Source organism: Scyliorhinus torazame, chromosome 13 (assembly GCF_047496885.1).
Source record: "Scyliorhinus torazame isolate Kashiwa2021f chromosome 13, sScyTor2.1, whole genome shotgun sequence".
NCBI classification, from domain to species: Eukaryota; Metazoa; Chordata; class Chondrichthyes; order Carcharhiniformes; family Scyliorhinidae; genus Scyliorhinus; species Scyliorhinus torazame.
Genome location: NC_092719.1, coordinates 15,772,955 through 15,797,491, shown reverse-complemented (window position 1 = coordinate 15,797,491; position 24,537 = coordinate 15,772,955). Strand labels below are relative to the sequence as shown.

Sequence of the window (24,537 nt, the reverse complement as noted above, 5' to 3'; positions counted from 1 at the left end):
AATTCCCACAAGTGCCATTCCATCTGGTCCCCATTTTGTGGGACCAGTGCTGAACAGCGCTCACCCAAGGTCTCCGAGGCAAAGGGAATGAATCCCAAAGCTTCAGGTACCTCGGGAATCTGCACATTAGAGTGAGGCTTCCTGCCTCGCCCGAATATGCAGATTCACCAAAAGGTGGTCCCTCCGGTTGTGGGCGAGATTCACATTGCAACATCTCGCAAGATCGTGTTGGATTTTGCAAGGCGTAGCGAGCCGGGTAGATCCCGGGTGCGGGATCTCCGACCTTTCAATGACCACACTGCACCTTGGCGAGCTACTTTTTCAGTGCAGCGTGGCCGTTGAATCATGGCCATCGTCTCCCAAACGGAGAATCCAGCCCATGGACTTTTAAAAATTATTCCCAACCCTTTGGTTTCTGAAGATCGAGCATGGGAATGAAGGTTGTTTAACTGGCAGTCAAGAACGATCCAATCAGGTGATAGGGTCTCTACACTTCCTGATTGACTTAGGAGGCCAGTACTCCATGAGGATGAACATATACGGAGACCAATGGTGGGTGTGGGCGGGGAGGGATAGTTACAGTCAGCAGGTCACAGGATGAAACCTTCCATTGTAAACCAAACCGGATTTGATCCTGCCAGTGAAGGCACTTGAAATGTTTGACTATGCCAAATATACTATATTAAATGCAGGAGCTTGTTGCTATCACGGGATTGGCTGGGAGCAGATGGATATAGCCATCTATTCTGCCCATCCGGGCATGCCCCCAACTGAGGAGCCATAGGATAAACGTAACCCAGGGCTTTTGACCAGATTGGGCACTTAACTTCAGCCCAATCAAGGAGAACAGGGCAAAAATGTGTCTCATTCCTAAAGTGTTATTTTTCCTTCACAGTTGACAGCAAAGAAATCGACGATTTTCTTGCGAGTCTTCCGAAGGGCGATCTGCAAGAGGTAATTTTTAATATTACTACACATTCACCATGTTTTAACAGCGTTTGGACTGATTCAATTCCATGAACTGGAAGAATCCAAAACAAAGACATCGGAAGATCAAAGGTGAAAGAAAAGCCATTGACTCTGTTCTGTCCAGAAATGCGTTTTCAATCATGGATTTCCCCTCCCCCCTCGCAGTTCATGACCCCCACCCTTCCTTCCCCCACACGATTTTAAGGAAATGTAATAGGGTCAATTATTTTAAGCGTTGCATCAGGGGAACGGCGGATGCATCATTTTCCAGTGTCTGGTAAAGAGAGAAAAATGAAGCTCACATCTTTGCATGAGATCATAAGATTATCGGAGCAGAATTAGGCCATTCGGCCCATCAAGTCTGCTCCGCCAATCGATCCTGGCTGATATGTTCCTCATCCCTATTCTCCTGCCTTCTCCCCATAACTCCCGATCCCCTTATTAATCAAGAACACCAGATTTGTGCTCGAGGTGCTGTTACCCACAGGGCTACAGACCCAGAGCTGGAGGTTCAGAGCCTGTGGTCCCCTGGAACATTTACAACACCAGGTTAAAGTCCAACAGGTTTGTTTGGATTCACTAGCTTTCGGAGCGCAGCTCCTTCCTCAGGTGAGATTCAAACAGTCATCAGGTGATTCGAAACAAACCTGTTGGACTTTAACCTGGTGTTGTGAGACTTCTTACTGTGCCCACCCCAGTTCCAACGCCGGCATCTCCACATCATGGCTGCAAAAAAAGTCTCAGGTATACCGGGATTGAGATTCCCCCATTCAGATCTAACAAGCAGACTTCAAGTACATTAAAGGGAGAAAGATTTGCTTTGCTAGTAACTGAAATGTATAAATTGTTTTGGCAAATGTGCTTATCAGGAAGGTTTTCCCAAAAAAACTTTCTGGGAACATTTTAACCATATCATCCTCCACACCAACTAATCAGGTACAGTAACACCTTGTCTGGAAGGGCAGAAACAGGTGCGGAGGACACCATGATCAGACACGCACGTCATTTTAACTGCCACATTATCTGATACATGCCAGTGAAAACTGATGACAGGCAGGTGGCATCCACTTCACTGCAGGTCCAGTAACATTATGTTTTGTAACTTGTGGGCTGGAAGAAACGTGATTATTTCATCCAACGCCACAAGGGAGTGGCCGCGTCCTACCTCGATGTCCCATACCATCCCCTCTGTGCCTTACACTTGTCTGTGCGGAGTCTGCACATCCTCCCCGTGTGTGCGTGGGTTTCCTCCGGGTGCTCCGGTTTCCTCCCACAGTCCAAAGATGTGCAGGTTAGGTGGATTGGCCATGATAAATTGCCCTTAGTGTCCAAAATTGCCCTTAGTGTTGGGTGGGGTTACTGGGTTATGGGGATAGGGTGGAGGTGTTGACCTTGGGTAGGGTGCTCTTTCCAAGAGCCGGTGCAGACTCGATGGGCCAAATGGCCTCCTTCTGCACTGCAAATTCTATGACTTCTGTGCAATCGCTTTTTAAAATAGTTGTTCAAGAGATGTGGGCATCGCTGGCAAGGCCAACATTCATTGCTTGCCCCTGATAGCCCTTGAGAACGTGGAGGTGAGCTGCCTTCCCGAACTGCTGCAGTCTGTGGGATATGACTTCATGATGATGTGACCGTGCCTGTCTTGAGCGGGAGATCTGAAGCAGACCACCTTCGAAACCTGGCCCAGGTTCACACAGGAGTGTGTGATGACCCCAAGCTATTTGCAATCTACCTGTCAGTGACTGTTCACCCCATCAAAGATCAAATGCTCTCTGGTGTGAGTATTGAATACTGCCTGGATGGGGACATGAGGAAGAACGTTTTTAGGCAGAGGGAGGTGGGTGGCTGGAATTCGCTGCCTGAGTTGATGTTGGAGGCAGATACCCGAAACTCTTTTAAGAAGCACCTGGATCTGCACCTTAAGAGCTGTAAGCTGCTGGGCTATGGGCCATGTGCAGGAAGATGGGATGAGAAAGGGCACCAGGGTGTCTTTGGGTCGGCACCGTCAAGATCGGCAGAAGGGCCTCCTTCTGTGCTGTATCGTTTCTACAGCTCTCAAAGGCCACCATTGACAAGGAGATCTAGCATTGTATTAGCTACGTCAGCTCAATCTGCTGCAAACTATGGTAACGAGTGTTTGACAGCAAAGAACTCCACAACTCAACAAAGGTCCTGGTGTACGGAGCATCTGTTGTCACCGCCCTCCTGTACTGCAATGAGACCGGAACTTTGTGTCAGTGACACAAAAGAAACGCTCAAGAATTCCATCATTAATGCCTCCTGCACATCCTCTGCATTCAGTAGGAAGGGTGAACAGATGCCATTGTTCTTCCTTAAAGCCAGGCCCACAGGCATGCAGGCAAAATCAACTCCAATAGATTAGCCACTGTTTGCAGATGGCCAAAAAGCATCTCCCCCACCAGGTCCTGGCTCCTCAACCTTCCGCGGGGGGGGTGGGGATAAACACTTCAAGCTAATTCTGAAGTTCCGCGTGAAGCACAACAGCAGTGACATTAATGAGGAGCCGGCTGCCAATCATTCAAAATGGCTACCTGTCCATCAAGCTGGATCATGCTTTTGAGCTCAAGAGCACAAAAAAACGGGGCTCTCTGCACCGTCCATGAAGATGGCGAAACGCACCAAGAAAATGGGAATCGCCAGAAAATATGGAACCCGATATGGAGCCTCACTCCGCCAAAGTGTGAAAAAGATCGAGATCTAGTCCGCCCGCAAAATGCTCCTGCTCCTTCTGTGGGAAAACATAACTGAAGCCCAGGACAGTCGGTACCTGGCATTGTGGATCTCGCACGAAAACAGTGGCTGGAGGAGCTCGGGGCCCACAACACCAAATCAGCCTTTTCAGTAAAGCCTGCAATTCACCGTCTGCGGGAGCTGAAGGAATGGTGACCACTGGCCGCGGAACGTGACCCCGTCCTACAGGTTTACGTGTCAGCAAACCTGTTAATAAAACGTTAAAGGCAAAGAAAAAAGCACAAGAAATAGGAGCATGAGTAGACCATTCAGCCCATCGAGCCTGCTCTGCCATGATAAAGGCTGATCCTGAGCCTCAACCTTATTCCCTGAGACACCAAACATCTGTCTAACCCAGCTTTAAATATGTACAGCGGTGGAGCATTCCCAAACCTCTGTGTGAAGTAGTTTCTCCTCATCTCAGTCTTAAACGATCACCCCCCCTAATCCTGTGCCCCCCGTGTTTTAGATTCCACGACCAATGGAAACAATCTCCCAGCATCCACTCCGCCAAACCCCGTCAGAATCATTTAGGTTTCAGTGAGACTGATGCACTATCAATTACCACAAAGACGAGAGTAGTGGAATAATCGAGGCTTTATTGAGCAAAGATGTTGTGCCTCCTGTAGCTGGAACCAGACTGGCTGCAGCACCGGCAAGCACACACTTTTATACACCGCCTAGTGGGCGGAGCCAGCAGGCAGGGATTTACCCATGTACCTCTAGTATATGTGTCTTACCGTAATACATATAATACAGCTAGTGGTGACTACCACAGAGACCACCTCTCATTCTTCTAAAACGCAGAGCATGTGAACCCAATTTACTCAACCTCTTACCACAGGACAGACAACCCCTCAACCCAGTGGTCAATTGAGAGAACGCTGAGTCACAGGGGTCATAATGATGAGACAGAAATGGAAGCAAACCCTGCATCCCGGATCCGACTGCCTCATTGGACGACCTTCCCCATGTGCCCAAAGGTCAGCGGGTCGGGAGTTGGTCTGTTCAGCCACATGAGGACCCTCGGCGGAAACCCCCGACCCCGAGTAGACGTCATCCTCGAATCGCGGGGCAGCCGGTGATGGATCACTTGTCAGCGCTCCCCGCCCTCCACTCTGTCTCACACCTTCATCGTCTTTCTAATAATAATAACCTTTATTAGTCTCACAATTCTTTCCCATCTCCTTTTCCCCGGATCGGCAGTTCTGAAATCCCAGCTGGCGAGCAGCCACACACCTGAAATGTCAGCAGACGCTGTAAATGCGACACGGAATGCTGGAGGGCAGATTTCTCCCCTCGGTGTTCTCCGAATTGTCTGTCCTACTTACTGCCCCCTTTTTTGTTTCAGATGGGCATTACGTTCTCCGCTAACAAAGGAGACAGCAACGAACGGCAAACAGCGACAGAGCTGAAGAAGCTCATCGCCATGGTGGTCACGGGCTCGTTGCTGGTGCTTGTGTTCCTGTCCGCCATCATCTACAGGTGCGCGCAGCGCAAGTCACAGCTGAAGAAGGACCAGGTGAGTGCCAGCCGAACTGAACGGGTGTCAGTCACAATCAGCACGGAGAAAAGCGGAATGTTGCGTTAAGCAAGGCAACAGGAAGGTCACCACGTACCAGGTTCAGCTCCTCTCGGCCAGCGTGACGGAGAGATTACATCGCGGTTCCAGCTCTGATCACAAACACTGGGCGGAGAGGAGAGGTGTCGGCAATAAAGGAGGACAGGTTATTGGGGGTTGCTGCACATAAGGATGGGTCCAAAGACATGCAGGTTAGGTGGATTGGTCACGTTAAGTTGACCCCCCAGTGTCCTAGAGGTTAGGTGGGGCTATGGGTTGCAGGGATAAGGTGGGGGAGTGGGCCTTGGTGGGGTGCTCGTTCAGTGGGTCGGTGCAGACTCCGTGGGCTGAATGACCTGCTTCTGTAAGGATTCTATGATAAATTAATTTACGCTGTGCCCTTTACGGTCATAGCTTCAGTTAACGGAAACTCAACAAAGGATAGAGTTGTCTCTCCCTCTCTCTCTCTCCCCATACCATTGCCAGTAAAAGGAAGTCTTGCATTTATTAATCATCCTTCATAACCTTCGGGTGCCCCCAAGCCACTTCACAACCAATGAAATGTTTTTGTAGCTTTGTTGTTGCAATGTAGACAAAGAGGCAACCAATTTATATACAGCATGCTCACAGAAAGAGCAATGAGCTGATAATTGTAGCTCTATTTCAGTTTATTAATCAGATTCCAGAGGCAAAACAGTAGAACCAACATGAGTTCTCAACCAACTTTCCGTGAACTTTAATTCATCCAAAACTCTGGTGGCAATTGGCGCGATTCAACCAGAACATTTCTGAATGCCATTTTGGGTGCGTTTGACAGGGTGTTTTTTCCAGCTTTTGGGGTGAGATCCGCGCTTGGGGCCCACCCTTTCAGGACCCCCCCCCCCCCCAACCTTTAGGAGGCCCCTTCATACCCGCCCTTCATACCCCACCACTCTCATATCCCCCTCATCCCCCCCTTTCATGGGTATGCCCCCCCTCAGGCCAAGACCCTTGGCAGTGCCACCCTGGTTCCTGTGTACCCTTGCACTGCCACCCAGGAACTCTGGCAGTTCCCCTGTCAGGCTGGCACTGCCAAGGTGCCCACATGGCAGCAGGAATGCCAGGGGGCCACCCTGCGCTGTCCTCGACCATTCAGGGGTCTCCAATGGCTCCGGAAACACCCAGATGCTGTTACATCTCGTCAATATCTGTGTGGACCAGTACTAAACGGCACACGGACCTCGCCCTCACAGCGAGGGTGACATCCAGATCGTGATGTCTCGAGAGGTTCAGATGAATCTCGCAAGATGTCTCAAGCGTCGAGAATCTCGCGAGAGACACAAAGTTGGACGCAACGGGGCTGGTAAACCCCACCCCATGTATTAGATCGCACCATATTCTGCTTCCCCATCACGTCCCTCCTCAATGACATAAATTGGTTTCTGGTTATACAATGCCTCATTTTCAAATTCACATCCTTACTTTCAAATCCAATCATAGCCTGGCTTCTCCTTATCTCCAGAATCACTTAAAGCTCTAAAAACCGCCCAAGGTGTCTGCACTCCCCTAGTTCTGGCCCCTTGAACCTTCCTGATTTTAATCATAGAAGCATAAAATCTAGGAGCCTGAGTCGGCCACTCGGGCCTTCGTCCTTGCTCCGTGTTTCAACGTGACCATGGCTGATCCTCTCTCAATGTTGCATTCCCACTTTCTCCCCGTGCCCCTTGAAGCTGTTAAAATCTAAAACAAATGATCTGTCTCTTTCTTGAATACATTCTCTGCCTTGACCTCCACAACCTTCTTTGAAGGAATATTTCCTCATCTCAGTCCTAAATGGTCCGAAAGTGTTCGCGCACGTGAAAAATTTAAAGGCAGGAGATGCATCGGCGGGTGGAGGACCAGACGAGGTTAAGAAAAGGTTGGGTGGGGCACCTTTCCATTCGGGGTTCGATTCCAAGTCTGGCGGGAGGGGGGGGGCGCAATTTTGTTCAGTAAAAGGGTGGTATTTGTGGCAGCCAATGAGGTGCAGGACCCGAAAGGGCGGTACGTGATGGTGAGTGGGTTCTTGACGGGGGCGCCGGTTGTTGACATCTAAGCACACAACTGGAGGAGGGGTAGGTGCGATTTCAACTGCATGTTGGATCCTAGGATGGATAGATCAAGCCCCAAGTCATTGACCAAATCGGGAATGGCAAAGGAGCTGGGGGAGAGGGCGGAGGGGTGAGGGGTCGGGGAGAGAGGGTTTTTCCCCTTATTCTCCCACGTGCATCGGGTATACTCTGAATAGATTTTTTTTGTGGTGGGGAAATCGCTACTCCCGGGGATCATAGGGGTGGGAATATGCAGCGACTGTGATTTCAGTCCACGTGCCACACTATATGGACGTGAGGTTCGAAACAAGCCACGCCCAGGGACCGCCGTGGAAATTTGACCAAAACGGGGAGGTCTTACTCGAAGGTGGAGAGAGGGCAGGGATAGAGATTGGAGGTGATTATGAGATAAAGCAGTCCACTGGGCTGAAGCAGTCGGGGAAGGCCCTGGAAACGGATGGCTTTCCGGGTGAATTTTACAAGCAGTTTTCGGCAGTGTTTCGCCCCACCTCCTGGGGGTGGAGAATGATTCGTTGGTGCGGGGGGGAGCTGCCGGCCACGCTGGCTCAGGCATCAACCTCTTTGATCCCAAAGAAGGATGTGGACCCAGTGGGGTGCAGCCTGGAGTGAAATCATTGCACCGGGTGAACTCAACATCATCCTGTGCCAGGAACTGTGTCCGATACAGTTTAAGGTGGTGCATAGGGCCCGTGAGACTCGGGCTCATACGAGTAAGTTCCTCCCTGAGGCAGAGGGCAAATGCGAGAGGTGACCTTCGCCACTCTGATCGCCCGGCAGCACATCCTATTGGGGCGGAGGACGGCGGTGCCACCGGTTGAGGGATGTGGCGGGGTTCCTACAATTGGAAAAAATTACGTTTGCTCTTCGAGGGTCAGAGGAGGGTTTGTGTGTAAGACGGAGGCTGTTTCTGTCTCTATTCAAGGATTTGTTTGTCGCCAGTAGGTTTGGGGGGGGGGGGGATGTTAGGTAAGGAGCTGTGATGAACGGTTACTGTAACACTGTACCCTTGCCATCATATAAGGTGATGTCCCCTTTAAGACTGGGCTTGGAACCCTGGGGGACTCCGCCTCCGGCTCCGCCCACCTGGGAGCAGTATATAAGGGGCCGCCTTGTGGGCAGCACCCAGTAAGCACCCGTCTCGGCACCAGGCTAGTTCTTAGCTTATTAAAGCCTTCTTTACCGTTTTGCTCTCTAAACGTCGTTATAGAGGGTACAACAGGAGCGAAAAAGGGAAACTGTTGCGTTTGGCATCAATCCTGGGCAGTGTTCACCTTCCAAGAATCGTAGAAAAAGGAAAGGCCTGTATTTCTATAGCCTCTTTCACAACCTGAGGTCAACCCAAAGGGTTTTACAGTCAATGAGGTTTCTTTTGGAATGGAGTCACTGCTGTGATGTAGAGGAAGCAGCAGCCAATCTGCAAACAGCAAGATCCACAAGCAGCAGCGTGACAAATCACCAGAAAATCTGTCCAGGAAAACTATCTGAAAAGCACATTAAAAAAAATTATTCATTCTTGGGATGTGGACTTCGCTGGCTAGGCCAGCATTTATTGCCCACCCCTAGTTACCCTCGAGACGGTGGTGGTGAGCTGCCGTCTTGAGCTGCTGTGGTCCCGGTGGTGTAGGTACACCCACAGTGCTGTTAGGGAGGGAGTTCCAGGATTTTGACACAGCGGCAGGGAAGGAACGGGATGGTGTGTGTCTTGGAGGGGGGAATGCTCAGGGGGTGCTGTTCCCACAAATGTCACTGGGTAACCTGGAGCAAGAACCATAAGGGTGGTCTCTGCCCCACTCCTAAATCCCCACCCCCCTCCCGCTGCCAGGATGCACCCGTCTCGGCCGTGAGATCAGCTCCACAGCACAGATTAGAAGTATTGAGCCCAATCAGCAAAAAATCCTTCCGTCAATGTTTCCTCTTTTTTGTTAAACCCTTTTCCCTTCCACAGTGCCTGAAAGGAGACATGTACATGGTGGACAACGGTTGCCATGACAATCCAGCCATGGACGTCATCGAGAGTGAGCCGGAGATGCAGGAGAAGACCATCTCAAAGGCAAACTGCCAGGAAAACATGGATGGTTGGATTGTGCCAATAGATAGCTTCAGCAAGAGCGACCTGGAGGAAGAGGACACACATTTATAAATCAGCTGATACATAATCCCACTGCTATCTACAGCTCCACTACACATCTGTATGATTGCTTCAATATATATATATATAGAAATATATACTGCCAACAAGAACTGAACTCAAGCACACACCCATACAGCAACCTCCTTAAGGCCATATTCTCTTTTCTCGGGTTGGTTTTATTTTGGAAATGAGAAATTCCAGGATTTATAGAGTTACTGGGACAGGAATGGTGGCATGGCAGTAATGTTCCTGGACCCGGTAACCTAGAGGGCCTGGACTACTGCTCTGGAGACAGGAGTTCAAATCCCAGCTGGGAGAATTTAAACTCAATTATTTCTTTTAAAAATCTGGAATGAAAAAAAAACCTATCCTCATAATTGGTGATCATGAAACCATTGGATTGTCCCAAGGCAAGGAAATTGGCCGTCCTTACCCGGTCTGGCCTACATGTGACTCCAGGTCCACAGCAATGCGGTTGTCGTTTAACTGCACTCCACCCAGCAAGCCGCTGAGCTCGAGGGCAATTAGAGAATTGGTAATAAATGCTGGCCTTGCCAACCACATTCCATGAAGGAATTTTTTTTAAAAAAGACTATTTTTCTATAAGAAGGTAAGGCCTGAGCAAGTTAAATAAAGCAAGTTATTCGTAAGAGTGAAAATTTCCACAGAATTCTCCCCATCTATCTCTGGATGTCTAAAGGCAACGCGGGAGAAACGTCATTAGGCCCTTCATCAGCCTTTGCCTCAGTTTATTTGAGGGTTTGGGTGGGGTAGAGAGTTCTCCGACCAGGGAGATCCCAAAGAAATTCCAGGTGAGGCCCCGCATTTTTCCAGGGAAGAGTAGGGTTGCCAACCCTTCAGGATTGCCCTGGAGTCTCCCGGAATCAAAGATTAATTTGCAGGTCACTGATGTGAGCGAAATGATAGGGGCAAAAGAAAAATAGTGCGTTTTCCCATTTACGTTTTCTCCGAACATTTTTGTTTATTTGATGTGAGATAAAAGGTTTTTTAACTCAGTCAAAAATTCTCCAAATAGATCGTTGACTTTCTAATCGGCAGGGGAAGGAGGTGCACCCTGAGGGCAGACATGTTGGGTGACCAGTGGCAGGAGTGCCGGGGGGGGGGGGGGGGTCATGGAGCATGGCCAAAGTTGCCAACTCTTAAGAGGAGCTCCCTGGTCATTACGTAAACCCGGCAGTGTCACCAATCGAGCACTGAAGAAACCAAGACTCTGAACACGTGGTGCAGTTTCAGCTAGTTGTTTAATTTTATTTTGCAAATGAGTAAGTAGAATAAAGTTCCCACGGCCACAGTGGATGAATAAACCCCTGCAAATCACTTGATCTTACACTTCCAGAATACAAGACTCGGCGTGCTGCCAGTTCCCAGTTAAAGCAACGGTTCCCAGTAAGTCACAAGTGGCCGCAGCCACGTCGGCTGCCGGAACTGGGTACCAACGGGGTTTGTGGCAGGACTGCCCACTTGTCTCTGTGTATCCCAGATATTCCACCGGTCAGATACACTTCTGGCTTTTGGCCAGTTGCAACTGATTATTCCTCAAGGGGACACAATCATCTTACCCCTTACACCTTTAGAATCTGTCAAAGTTTCAAAATTGGAGGCAAGGATAAAAATAATAATAACAATCTTTGTTGTCACATGTAGTTCTATCACCATACGGGAGAATATGGCTTTAACTCTTTAATGCTGTACATTCAGGAAAATATTTTCAGGCAAAATACTTGAACACCAATAAGATGGGAAAGTATGCCAGCACCGAGATCGCCTTTTAATTCACCAAATGCAGCCCACGAGACAAATCAGACTGTTAATATTTACAATGCTCGATGTCTTTTTAAAACAGTGCGACTGGGGAGATGGTTTTGTTGTGAAGTTCTATGTTTAAACAAATAAGACGCAAATCACCTTTCCAATTTAGACACCGCTAGTCTTGATAGATTGAGCTGCTTTACTCTCGGTCAATGAGGAAGTTGGCAAGGACCATAACTTTTCCCAAATTTCCTACTGATTATGCGCATTTGCATTTTTTAAAACTGGATGTTTGACATTTAAGACTCAAATTCCGTGTGAAGCAATCAGCTGATCGCAAGGGTGGGGCCCAGGCCAAGAAATGAAAATCAGTGGAATGAATCTTCAGGTGGGTTTGAATCTCACCTGCCCCCTTCAGGCTGCCTCGTCTATCATCATTGTTGGACTGTTTTTTGATTTAGCTGTCTATCTATCCAGAATGAGAATCCTTGTCTGATTTTTAAACATTGTAGGATGGTAATTTCGTTTGAATTTACAGGTCGGAGTGGGTGGTGTTGAGGCCCCATCTTACATCACTTCTGATTTGGTGGATTCAAGTCCCAAAGTCGGCTTGGACATGTAAATTTAGTCAGTGCTGGGATGTGGGAAGGAGGCCGCTAAACTCTCTGCAGCCAGCTGCCACAAACGGCAATGTCATAATGACCAACTAATCTGGATTTGTGATGTTTGACTGAGGGATAATTGTTGGTCAGGGTGCCAATGAGAACTCCCCTGCTCGTCCCTGATCCAGTGCTGTGGGATCTTTTACGCTCACCTGGAAGAGATAGGGCCTTGTTTTGACGTCTTATTGGAAATGCGGTACCTCCAACCATGCAGCAACCTTAGTACTGCACTGGAGGGTACTGCCTCGAGTTTCCCTGAAACCAAAAGCCCTTTGACTCACAGGTGAGTGTGCTACCCACCGAGCCATTTTCTGAAGAGAAGGCAGTTGACCAGTCTTCCTCCCTCAGCGCCGTCAGTCAACTCTAACTTGTGGAACCTTGGCAGATACAAAATGGCTGCCAGATTGGCTCACATGACAACAATTGCTCTGCGTAGCAATTCACCCTCTCCCCAATGCTTGCGACAGTTCCTGAGACGCAGTAAGATGCTATTTCCTTCTCTTGTCGCCACAATAAATAGCGGGCGCAGTAAAGTCTAGGTTACGTACCTGCCTCTGCACATCGACTATTAAGTCTACCACACACACGCTGGAGGAGCAGTGGAAGTGATGCGGGAGCTTTTTAAACTACTGCACAAAACGCAATCTGAGTAAATGCATGGCATCTAGCTCAGAAAGTAAAATTTCTTCCCTATATCAGTCATCGCGTAAGCCAATCCCCAAATTCAGTAAACATCAGCCCACTCATAGGGGTAGGCAAATTGGTAAAAAGTTGATCCATGCCTGACAAGTATAGATTTTAATCAATAAATTCCTCTTTTTTGCTGTTCATGCATGATTGTTTAATTACACTTGGCGCCAAATTCCACAGGTGGATAGGTTGATGGGTGTACTGCCCAACGTCCAACTGATTTACACAGGCCGGGCATACCCCAGGTCCCAAAGCTGCTCTGTAGTGAGGTGGCTGGGGTCAGCAAGGGTAGCATTTGGGGAAGAGAGGAGGCAACTGAGCCAGTGTTCCCACTCTGAATTATTATTCCATGATGTGTGTGTGAGAGAGAGAGAGAGAGAGAGAGAATGGCATTTGGGCAAGGACAAGAGCAGGCGTGTCTTGAGATTCCCTTTATTTAAATCGTCCGACAGTGATCAGGAGGAATGGCCAGCAGAGGGCAGCAAATTCTCTCCCGGAAACCCAATCCGGACAAGTGGCAGTACCTTCCTGGGAGGAAATGAGGAAACAGGATGGATGGTGAAAGTTGTACAGGTGGAGCTGTAAGCAAGTAATGCGCCAGAGGAGGCAGTCAGGAATAATGCAACGATCAGCTTTCAGACCATAAAACATTGTCAATGTAATGAGTCTGTTTTTAATTGAAAGATAATTGTCACAAAGGGACTTCTGTACTTGTTATCAACAATTGTGTACACAAATAACGACAGCAGCTAATAAAAGAATTCTTAAATTGCTTTAAACTCTAATATCTACAAAGTAGGTTAAGACTATTGTGGTTCTTGTCAGCCCAAGTCTGGACCTGGGTCAATATGAGCAGAAAACAAAAGACTTGCATTTTACGAGAAGGTTTTAAACATGGAACTCTGCTGAGAGTATGCATAAGAAATGTTGGGAGCATCAAGTGAGAGAACGATGCCGTCAATTGCTACTTGAACAGGTTAATAAGACCTGGGTGGTTTTTTTTTTTTAAAAACAGGTAAAGGACTCCCAATAATGCAGCTTAACTCTGCCTGCTCCACTCTTGCTTCTGCTCAGCTGCAGAGCCTGATAGAGGACCGACAGCACAAAGGTAACGGTCTCGGAACCAGAGGTAAACAGGAAGGCAACGTTAAATTTGCTTGTCTGCTCAAGCCTAATGAGGAATGACATCGCCTCAATCATCGTGGCATTTCCCAGATGCTTAATGTTGGTCAGGAGCAGTTTTCTGCTTCTGTGACCCAGATAATTTGCCACGGGAAGTTGGGGGGGGGGGGGGGGGGGTGCGTGCACCAAGGGACAATTTTTTAGCATAGCCAAACCACCTAACCTGCACATCTTTGGACTGTGGGAGGAACCCGGAGGAAACCCACGCACACACGGGGAGAACGTGCAGACTCCGCACAGACTCGAGGCTGGAATCGAACCTGGGATCCTGCGAGGCAGCAGTGCTAACCACTGTGCCACCTGATGTGTCACGATGCTCATTTGAAGAGCCGATGCAGACACTATAGGCCGATCCACCTCCTTCTGTGCTGTAACAATTCTGTGATTCTGGGTTCTCTGTCAAGGGGACCAGGTATCCCTGAAGATGTAGAGGGTCATTAAGAAGAGATGCGAGGGTCTATGAAAGGGGGGTGGAGGCTTGCTCAGAGGGCGGGGATCTCTGTGAAGGGAGATAACGTGTCTCTAAAAGGGAGGACATTTTATTATTTAGTCAGTCAGTCACAAACTAGTCTGGACGGAAAAGAACATAGAACATACAGTGCAGAAGGAGACCATTCGGCCCATCGAGTCTGCACCGACCCACTTAAGCCCTCAATTCCACCCTATCCCCGTAACCCAATAACCGCTACTAACCTTTTTTTGGGCTCTAAGGGCAATTTATCATGGCCAATCCACCTAACCTGCACGTCTTTGGATTGTGGGAGGAAACCGGAGCACCCGGACGGAAACCCACGCAGACACGGGGAGGACGTGCCGACTCTACACAGACAGTGACGCAGCGGGGAATCGAACCTGGGACCCTGGCGCTGTGAAGCCACAGTGCTAATCACTTGTGCTACCGTGCCGCCCAAATGGAAATGAAAAGATCCTCTGATTTTTGCCATAGAGTCAGAGATTTACAGCACAAAAAAAGGCCCTTCAGCCCAGAGTCTGCGCTGGCCATCAAGGACCTATCCCAATCCCATTTTCCAGCACTTAGACTGTAGTCGTGTATGCCATAGTTTTTCAAGTGCCCATCGAACTGCTTCTTAAACGTTGTGAGGATTCCTGCCTTTACCAACCTTTCAGGCAGCGAGTTCCAGATTCCCAACACCCTCTGGATGAAAAAAGGTTCCCCTCAAATGATAGAGAGGGTATTGGTATAGAAAGCAAATTACTGTGGACGCAGGAATCTGAAACCAAAAGAGAAAATGCGGGAAAATCTCAGCAGGTCTGGGAGTATCTGTAGGGAGAGAAAAGAGCTCACGTTTCGAGTCCAGGTGACCCTTTGTCAAAGCTAACAGACAGAGAAAGTGGGAGATATTTATACTGTGGGGCGAGAGAATGAAAGGTGAGTCATGGCCACAGAAACCAAGGGGACAGAGTGCTAATGGCAGTCCCCAGAGAGAACAAAAGATGTGAAAGGCCAAAAAGCAGAGAAACTAAAATCAGAGGGTAAGCTGTGACAGATTTGGGGGGGGGGGGGGGGGCGGGGGAAGCAAAGGGGAGAAAAGGTAAGGAGAGGAAAGAAAGACAAGAAAGAAATAAACAGTAAAAATCAGTTAAAATGAAATGGAATGAAAACAAAGGGGTCGAGGTGGGGTAGAGCTAATCATCTGAAGTTGTTGAATTCGATGTTGAGACCGGAAGGCTGTAGCGTGCCTAATCGGAAAATGAGATGTCGTTCCTCCAGTTTGCGTTGAGCTTCACTGGAACATTGCAGCAGGCCAAGAACAGACATGTGGGCATGGGAGCGGGGTCGTGTTAAAATGGTAAGCAACGGGAAGGTCAGGGTCCTGAATGCGCACAGTATCGGTACAGAAAGCCTCTGCTTCGACAGCATTGCTTTACAGGGAGAGAGAGTGGGAACAATTCAGGCTCTTGAATAACACAGCAGAGTGTTTACCAGCAGCCGAGAGCGACATTTTGAAAAGAAGCATTCAGCTTCAATAGTCTGGGTAGGACCTTCAGAGTTTGCATAAAGGAAACTACTGGAGAACAGATTTTGCAAACTAGCTCTGTTTTTCTTAAGCTAAAGGTTAATATAGAAGCAATTGAGTTAAAGTATCAGTGCTTTTCTGGAGATTTTGAGGTGGATTACTGCTCACCAATCATAGACACAATTATCCCTTCAATCAATCAAAGTGGGTGAATCACCTTCCTCGTCATTGAGGGGAAGTCAAGTAGATTAGAGGGAGAAAAGAACGGAGGTTTATGCTGATGTGGTGAGGTGAAGTGGACAGGGAGGAAGTGTGTGTGGAGCAGAAACACTGGCATTGACTAATGGGCTTGAGTTTTCGTGCTGTACATTTGATGCAATCACGTAGTTCGGCTGTGATGGTGATACCCGGGATTGGCCAGTTCCGCTCTAACACCAGTACCAGCTGGAAAAGGGTAGGACAACAGTGTGAGTCCCAGTAAGAGTGCTGCTGCTTTGAGCTCCATCTCTTTCCTCTCTCCCTAGTCAGTGATATAGTTTGTATTCGCTGGAGTTCAGAAGAATGAGGTGGGATCTGATAGAAACCTATAAGATTCTAACAGGAGTAGACAGGGTAGATGCAGGAAGGATGTTCCCGACGGTGGATATGTCCAGCCTAAGGATACGGGGTAGATAATTTAGGACTACGATTGCCATGATATTCAGATAAACATCATGGTGCAAAGACACATACACACTGATGGACAGATCAACGGACCAATCAACACACACGCAACATCACAGCCAATCACAAGCAAGAGCAGACGCACTATAAAATGGGGAACACCACAGTTCCCGCTCATTCCAGCAGGAGACAGCTCAGGGCACAGAGCTCACAGCGTGTCACTCAGACATACACCATGTGCTGAGTGCCTCTCTAAGATAGCGTAAGGGCTGGGTCCACAGGTTAAAGGGTAAAGAACGAACCACAGTCATAAGTTTACAGATGTTGTTATTGATAGTAATAAAACAGAGTTGTACCATCTGCAACCGTGTTGGTTCGTCTGTATAGCGGAACACCCAACACGACAACGATGACGGGAAAATTCTTCATCCAGAGAGTGGTGAGCCTGTGGAATTCGTTATCACAGGACGTAGTTGAGACCAGAACATTGTTTTCAAGAATCAGTTAGATATAGCAATTGGGACAAAAAAGGATCACAGGGTATGATGAGAAGGCCGGGTCAAGGTATTGAGTTGGATGATCAGCCATGATCATAATGAAGGGTGGAGCAGGCTCGAAGGGCCGAATGGCCTCCTCCTGCTCCTATTTTCTATGTTTTATTGATGCTCATCTATCTTTTCCATATTGTGTATTATCCTAATTAAAGGGATCTGTAACATTATACCTTTGCTGGCACTTGGGCTTTCCATCAATTAATCAGCGTTGGTATACAGAAGTTTCCATCCTGCAAGACAGTAATACCGATAAAGTTCCCCCCAAACATCAGTGCCCCCTGCTTAACTGCAACAAAGTTGTGACCAGTACGGATTCTGTGCACACTAGTTATATGTTGTAACAGGTTAACCTGACAGCAATTATGCAGAACCTCCAAGGAGAGGGCACAGAAACAGGCCATTGGGCCCATTCAATCGGTGTTAGAATTTATCGTGCACATGAGCAGTTGCCCCAGTCTCGCGTGCCCTGCCTCTTTTCAATTTGCTCATTCCCCCCAGAGAGCTGTTTGGGGAATATCGGGAACTGGGAACGAAATGAAAGAACAGGTCCTCAAGGATTATAATCTCTGGATTGCTCCCCGAGCCACGCGCTAGTTGGCACGGGGATGTGAAAAATTAGGGAAGTAAACACGCGGCTGAAGGAGTGGTGCGGGAAAGAGAGGTTCCGTTCCATGGAGCACTGGCACCATACTGGGACAGGAGGCAACTGTACCGTTAGGGTGGTCTCCACCTGAACCGATCTGGGACCAGTGTCCAAACGGAGAGAATAAATAAGGTGGTCACAAAGACTTTAAACTAGTATATTGGGGGGGGGGGGAGTGGAGCCTTAGGGGAAGTCAATACAGTTACAAAAACAAGTAGCAGGACAGAGAATAAAGAAATAGTCAGGAACCCAAGTTCAGGAACCGCAGCTAATGGCAAAACTATGAGTATACTGGCTAAACCAGAAGAGAAAAATAATAAACAAGTGGATAAAGCATCAGTGCTGAGGGACAGGTTAGGGGGGTAAAGCCCACTTAAGAGTTCTATATACTAATGCATGGAATGCAAGGAACAAACTAGGTACGCTGCAGGCATGAATTCAAATTGAAGATTATAATGTAGTAGCTATTCCAGAGACATGGCTGCAGGATGGCTGGGACTGGGAACTGAATATGCCTGGTTATAAAGTTACATGAGGGTCAAGGATGATGGCAGAGGGGATGGAGTAGCCTTACTGATTAGAAATCCTTTCACTTCAATGGTGAGGGAGGGTATAATGAGGGGAAGGCAACCAGCGGAGACCATATGGGTGGGAAACTGAGCAACAAAAATGGCCTAAATCTGTAATGTGTTGTGTATCGGCCCCCTGGTAGCAGCTTGAGGTATTAGATTGTATACATACAGAAATTAGGTAAGTGTAGCAAAGGCAGAGTAGTATTAATGGGGGATTTGAAAATACACATGGATTGGGAGATGCAGACAAGCACCCATCACAAAGGTGAATTTCTGGAATGTGTCTGGGATAGTTTCCTGCAGCAAATATGTTCCAGTTGCAACAAGGGGACAGGCAAATGAGCTGTGGATGTCCAAATCACAATGCTGCATCACTTGGAGATACTCTCTCGTTATTGCCGCCCTTGAACGTCTGGGCGGTGGAGGTCACGGTGATGCTGCCAGAGCAGCCTTGGGAAGTCATAAGAATTTGAACAGGAGCCACCAACCTGCAGCTCACTCTTCCCAGTCTAATTCTTTGCCAAGAACAGAATGGATTCTCTGCAAAGAGGAAGCCTTCCTGCGGGTTTGGGTGTTGGGGGCGGGGTGTGGTGCATAATGAAAACTAATGGATAAGATACCCCAGCATTAACACTTCCTGGCAGAAATCAAACATCACTGCTTCCCAACTGATGTGGGTTTGGGACCAGCAAAGAGGTGCACGTTTGCAACTAGGGGATTTTCACGGTAACTTCATTACAGTGTTAATGTAAGCCTACTTGTGACAATAATAAAGATCATTATCATAAATAAGTAGGTTTTATACCCATTTTGCAACTGAGTTCAGCATCGCCAAGGCTACCAATGGGTTAACTGGCCGTGAAAAATCTGCTGCAATGGCACACGGTGATAAGTGGAGCTGCTGCATCTTTGATCTGATCAGCTGCTCTAACAGCAGCCTTTTGCACTGGCTGCAGAGGAGGAAAGGAAATGAGCCAGGAAGACCAACTGACATTCAATCGTCCGAGAAAATTCTCTCTCCAAAGTGCGCGGATAATGGAGGCAAGGTCTCTGTGGAAAGCAGAGAACGCCGTATATTTTAGGACACATGGTGGCACTGTTCACTTCATGAACAACATGCTGAACATGAAGATCTGCACTCCAATAATTCTTTGAAGCTTGCTTTCCAAAAACATGTTAATAAAAACATCCGCTGTAAACTCATTTCTCCTTTTATCTGGTCACCGAGCCGCAACATTATCAATCTTCCTTGGAAAGAAACTGGAAATGGACCCTTGTGACAAATATATCACTTGACATAATTCAGAGGGAAAAGCCTTGCAAATTATTGGACGCAATTAAAGTGTTTGGCAAGCCAGCCAGCGCAGTTAGAAGTTGAAAAGGTGTTGAATGCATTGTCACAAGTGGGAATTAACGCCGGCAGCTTTTCACAGTAACTTCATTGCAATGTAAGCCTACTTGTGACAATAAAGATTATTATTATATTATTGTACAGTTAGTGATCAATGATAAAGGGTTTAAGGTTGGAAAGCACCAGATTAAAATTGGGTTCCGGTTTGGAGGAATGCCAATTGGAATTGGATAGAAAGCTGTGCTGGATTCCTTGCTGAAGCAGTTCCCAAGGATAAGGAGAGAGCTACATATAGCCTACCATGGTGGTCTCAGTGAGACCAACAGCATCGAAAAGGGGCCGGGCTCAATTGTGCAAATGGGTTGAGATGTGGTTACTGGAGTTCCGTGAACTAGAACAAGGAATGTGGAACATCCGCACACGGTGCAGAAGTAAGTTAGCGAGAAGGATCTGGATCTCATTCCTCGCCCAAGTATCCAGGCAGCCAGGGTCAGCAATGCTGACTGCAGTGGAAACCGACTTGCCTCTCGAGACGCGGTCAATTTCCAATCCTTCCAGCTTTCCTGATTTGAAACAAAGTTCGAGATCCAACTTGAAACATTTTTGGATTGCCCGAGTTACAGTGTCCACCTGACGTCCTCTTGTTTGTCACTGTTGTAAAGCTTCTGTTTTACATTGGGTGTCGAAGCAAGAGTGGAATGGTGCAGTGCTTATTGATGCTCAACGCCCCAGATTGGCCCACAGGCCCTTTATAATAATCTTTATTTGTGTCACAAGTAGGCTTACATTAACACTACACAAAGTTACTGTGAAAAGCCCCCAGTCTGTTCGGGTACACCGAGGGAGACTTCTGAAAGTCCAATTCACCTAACAAGCACGTCATGCGGGACTTTGTGGGAGGAAACCGGAACACCCGGAGGAAACCCACGCAGACACGGGGAGAACGTGCAGACTCCGCACAGACAGTGACCCAAGCTGGGAATCGAACCCAGGTCCCTGGCGCAGTGAAGCCACAGTGCTAACCACTGTGCTAACATGCCGCCCACCAATTAATTACATCTGTGTACTCAAGTGCAAAGCCAATTTTAAATTGTTGGGCTTGGACTTCTCCGGCTCTTTGGAGCTGAAAGATTCGAAATGCCGTCCATTCACTGAAAATTCAATTACCTTCAGAAACCACCATCAGGCTGGTCCTGAAAAATACACCACGTTTACACTTTCTCTCGTGTTGCGGACGTTGGATTGCTGCACTTTAAATAACATGCCACATTCTTCTGCTTGTGCATTTTTGCACTCACGTAATTCCAAACAGTTTGAAGCCAGCAGATGAAGCCAAAAATGAGTTTAAAATAAAGTATAAGGACCTATATCTGAATGCACTTTGCATTTTCAGCAAAAGGATGAATTGTTAGCACAGATAATGATAAATATGTACTGTGGTGATATGCACCACTGTAGATACACAAGGGGTTAATGTAGATACACTAGGACTGAGTAAACACTAGAGGGAGCACCAGAGACAGTATGATACACAGACATTCAAACAATTGGTCAGTAAGATAGGACACGACCAATGGGCCGTCAAGCCACACCCAGAGGTGACACTACCACAAGGGGGCGACCCAAATAAAAGGGCAGGGCACACATGCTCTTTCTCTTTCCATCGGCGACACTCAGAGACACGGGCAGATCAGGGAAGCATCACACCCACTGCATGGATTAGAGCAGACTGGTTAGTTAGTTGAGTTACTATAGTTAGATTAGCAGGAGAGTCGAACCCAAGTAAGGGAATTGTTAACTGTTCAATAAATATGTGTTAAATCTATCTCCAAGTCTGAACCTTCCTTTGTCAGAGTATACATCAAGGAAGCAGCTTATGCTACGTGAAGAAGCATAACACAATATGTACAACCTGATGGGCATTAAGAGACATGGTTGAAAAGTGACCAAGACTAGGGGCTGAATGTTTGGAGGGGTATTGACATATCGGAACGACAGGGAACCAGGAAAAGGTGTCAGGGTAGTTGTGTTAATTAAGGGTGGCATTAGTTCAGCATGGAGGAAGATCTTAGCTTGAAAGACAAAGGTGTAGAAGCAGTTTGGATAGAGAAAGGAAAAGTTACGGTAAGAGAAGTCATTTATCAGCCTCTGAATGTAGTTACACTAAGACTGAGCACACAGGAAGAAAGGTACCACGATAATCGCGGGTGACTTTAAACATGTAGATTGGGGAAATCAGATTGGAAAAGGTAGCCTGTAAAACGGGTTCAGTGTTTTAGGACAATTTCTTTAAGAGCAGTATGTTCTCGAGAGCCAACCAGAGAGCAGGCTATCCTCTACCTGGCAATGTGACAGGAATAATCAATAACCTCATAATAAAGGAGCATCTAGGTGACAGTGATCACAACATGATAGAATGCCATAAAAATAAGCAAAATACCACAAATGCTGGAATCCGAAACAAGAACAGAGGAAGCTGGAAAAACGCAGCAGGACTGGCAGCATCAATCAGGAGAGAAACAGTTAATCTTTCAAGTGTGAATTCATCGGAACTGAGAGGGAGAATATTCGAACAAAGGAAACTGGAACAAAAAGTTAGGCCAGGGATGGGCATGAGAGCATGGCGCCGAGTTAAAACGGCGCACAACAGGAAGGTTGGGGTCATGCTTGCGGACTGAGTGACGGTGATCTGCAGAACAGTCACCCAGTCGGCGTTTAATGTCCCCAATGTAGAGGAGTGTGGCAAATGTAGAAATTGTTATATATTTCATATTTGTGGCAGTAAGGATCCTGGTTTCAAATATATACAGCAGTTTGTCTACTAAAACAGTAATTAAGGTGTTGTAAAAGGTAAGGTTATCATTTATTCCAACCACTTACTTTGTTACAGATAGAGCTGATGGTAGTGTTCATGTTTGGATGGTTACCTAAAATGTCCTAAGGAGCCACAATTTGAAGCAAAGACTTATCTTTCGACCTTCATCCTGATAATCTTTACTCCTTTCCACCTGTGTTTGTCTGTCGTGTGTGTAGTAGGCATTAACTTGTCGTTATCCAGTTGTATTTACTGTATAGTTTCAATTATAAATAAACTAATTCGGTTTCCACCTACAAACTTGGTGACTAATCATTGGGCAGCCAAGGGCCAGATTTTGGGAATTTCTATAAGAATTATTGGTTAATTCACTTGTGTTGTGACTCTGGGGCAGGTGGGGCTGGAATTGACTGCACACTGGCCCTGGGCATTGTAACAAAAGTTGGGGTCTGGTCCAGTATCCTGGGAGCAGCGAATACAATAAAATACAAATTGAAAGAAATACAAGTGAAACACTGCTTAGCCTGAAAGGAGCATTTGGGGCCACGAATGGTGAAGAGGGAGGAGGTAAAGTGGCAGGTGTTACGGCTTCTGTGATTGCAAGGGAAAGTGGTGTGGGAAGGGGATGAGGAGTTGGGCATGATGGAGGAGCGGAACACAGGCGCTGTTCCTCACCTCTTCAGGTTAACCTTCCCCAGCAATTATCAGCATGGATATAAAATTGTTTGGTTCACAGGAAGCAGAAAGTAGGGATAAATGGGTCTTTTTTTGGATTGACAATCTGTGCATAGTGGAGTGCCACAGGAATCAGGGTTGGATCCCCAACTATTTAATGGATATCAATGATTTTGATGACATGATAGCTAAATTTGTTATTGACACCAATTTAGGTAACAAAGTACGCTGTCAATAGGTATAAAATCTGCAACGGTGAGAGGGAAAAATTTAGCAGATAGAGTACAACACGTCAACTTATTCACTTTCGCAGAAAGAATGGAAAAGCAGCACACTATTTAACGGGAAAATTTTAAAATCTCTGTTCCAAGGGATCGAGGTGCCCTGGTACACGAAGCACAAGTTAGTTTGCAGATACGGTAAATGATTAGGAAGACAAATTAAATGTTGCCATTTATTGCACGAGGAATAGAACATAAAAATAGAGAAGTTTTAATACAGCTGTACAAGGCCTTGGTGAGGCCACATCTGGAGTACCATGTGCAGTTTTGGTCTCACTTAAAAAAATATATCATTACTTTAGGAGCAGTTCAGAGAAGGTTCTTATTAAGAAAAGTTGAACAGATTAGACCCATACCCATTGGAGTTTAGATAAATGTGAGGTGATCTTATTGAAACATACAAGATCCTGAAGGGACTTGATAGGGTTGATACATGGGAGGATATTTCCTCCCGAGACCAAAACTAGGGGCCACGGCTTAAAAATAAGGGCCTGAATTCTCCGGGTGTTGCGATTCATTGTTCCTGGCAGCAGAATCTCCCTGCCTGCGAGTTTCCCGGCAGGCGTGGGGCGGCTTCAATGGGAAATCCCATTGACAAGCGGCATGAGTCGTGAATCCCGCCACCAGGGAGTGGTGCGCCGACAAACACGGGGCTGGGGTCCAGAGGATCCAGCCCAAGAGGGCTCCCTTCCCTTTTAAGATAGAGCTGAGGACACACTCTCAATCTCTCTCTTCCCCCCCCCCCCCCCGCCCCGCCAAGGGTCACTAGTGTGTGGAATTTTCTCTTCCGCAAAGTAGTGGAAAGTGGACCTTTGAATTTATTTAAGGCCGAGCTTGACAAATTTTTGTCAGGCAACGGAGTCAAGAGTTATGGGGAAGGGGGGGGGGGGCAAAGACAGGAAAGTTCAGACCACAACCAAATCAGTTATCTTTTTGAATGGAGGCGGTGAGTCAAAAAGGGCCAAATGGCCTACTTTTGCTCCCATGTTAACCTGTCAACACCGATTTGAGTTTATTTTCTGCGTTTGAAAGTAATATGGTGGAAATTCCACCCATTCTCAAGTTAAGGATATCACAATGATCGATGGCTAATTGTTAATTCCAGGAATGCTACGCTATTTAGTACATTCATTACAAGACCCGTTTACAGCAGACAGCAGTTCTTATAAGCAGAGTATGTCAGCAAACATTGTGCAGC

At 47.2% G+C, this 24,537-nt stretch overlaps 1 protein-coding gene and 1 pseudogene across 1 annotated transcript in view; both read left to right on the top strand.

Moving 5' to 3' along the window:
• The window catches only part of podxl (podocalyxin-like), a 160,966-nt gene extending 151,455 nt beyond the window's left edge, over window positions 1–9,511 (top strand). Inside the window, exons 6-8 of the mRNA XM_072470917.1 lie at window positions 896–954; window positions 5,072–5,242; window positions 9,317–9,511. Of these exons, the coding sequence (XP_072327018.1) occupies window positions 896–954; window positions 5,072–5,242; window positions 9,317–9,511 (425 nt within the window). The remainder of the gene's footprint in view (window positions 1–895; window positions 955–5,071; window positions 5,243–9,316) is intronic.
• On the top strand, window positions 3,493–4,093 carry LOC140387661 (large ribosomal subunit protein eL43-like; annotated as a pseudogene).
• Window positions 9,512–24,537: the final 15,026 nt, after the last annotated feature.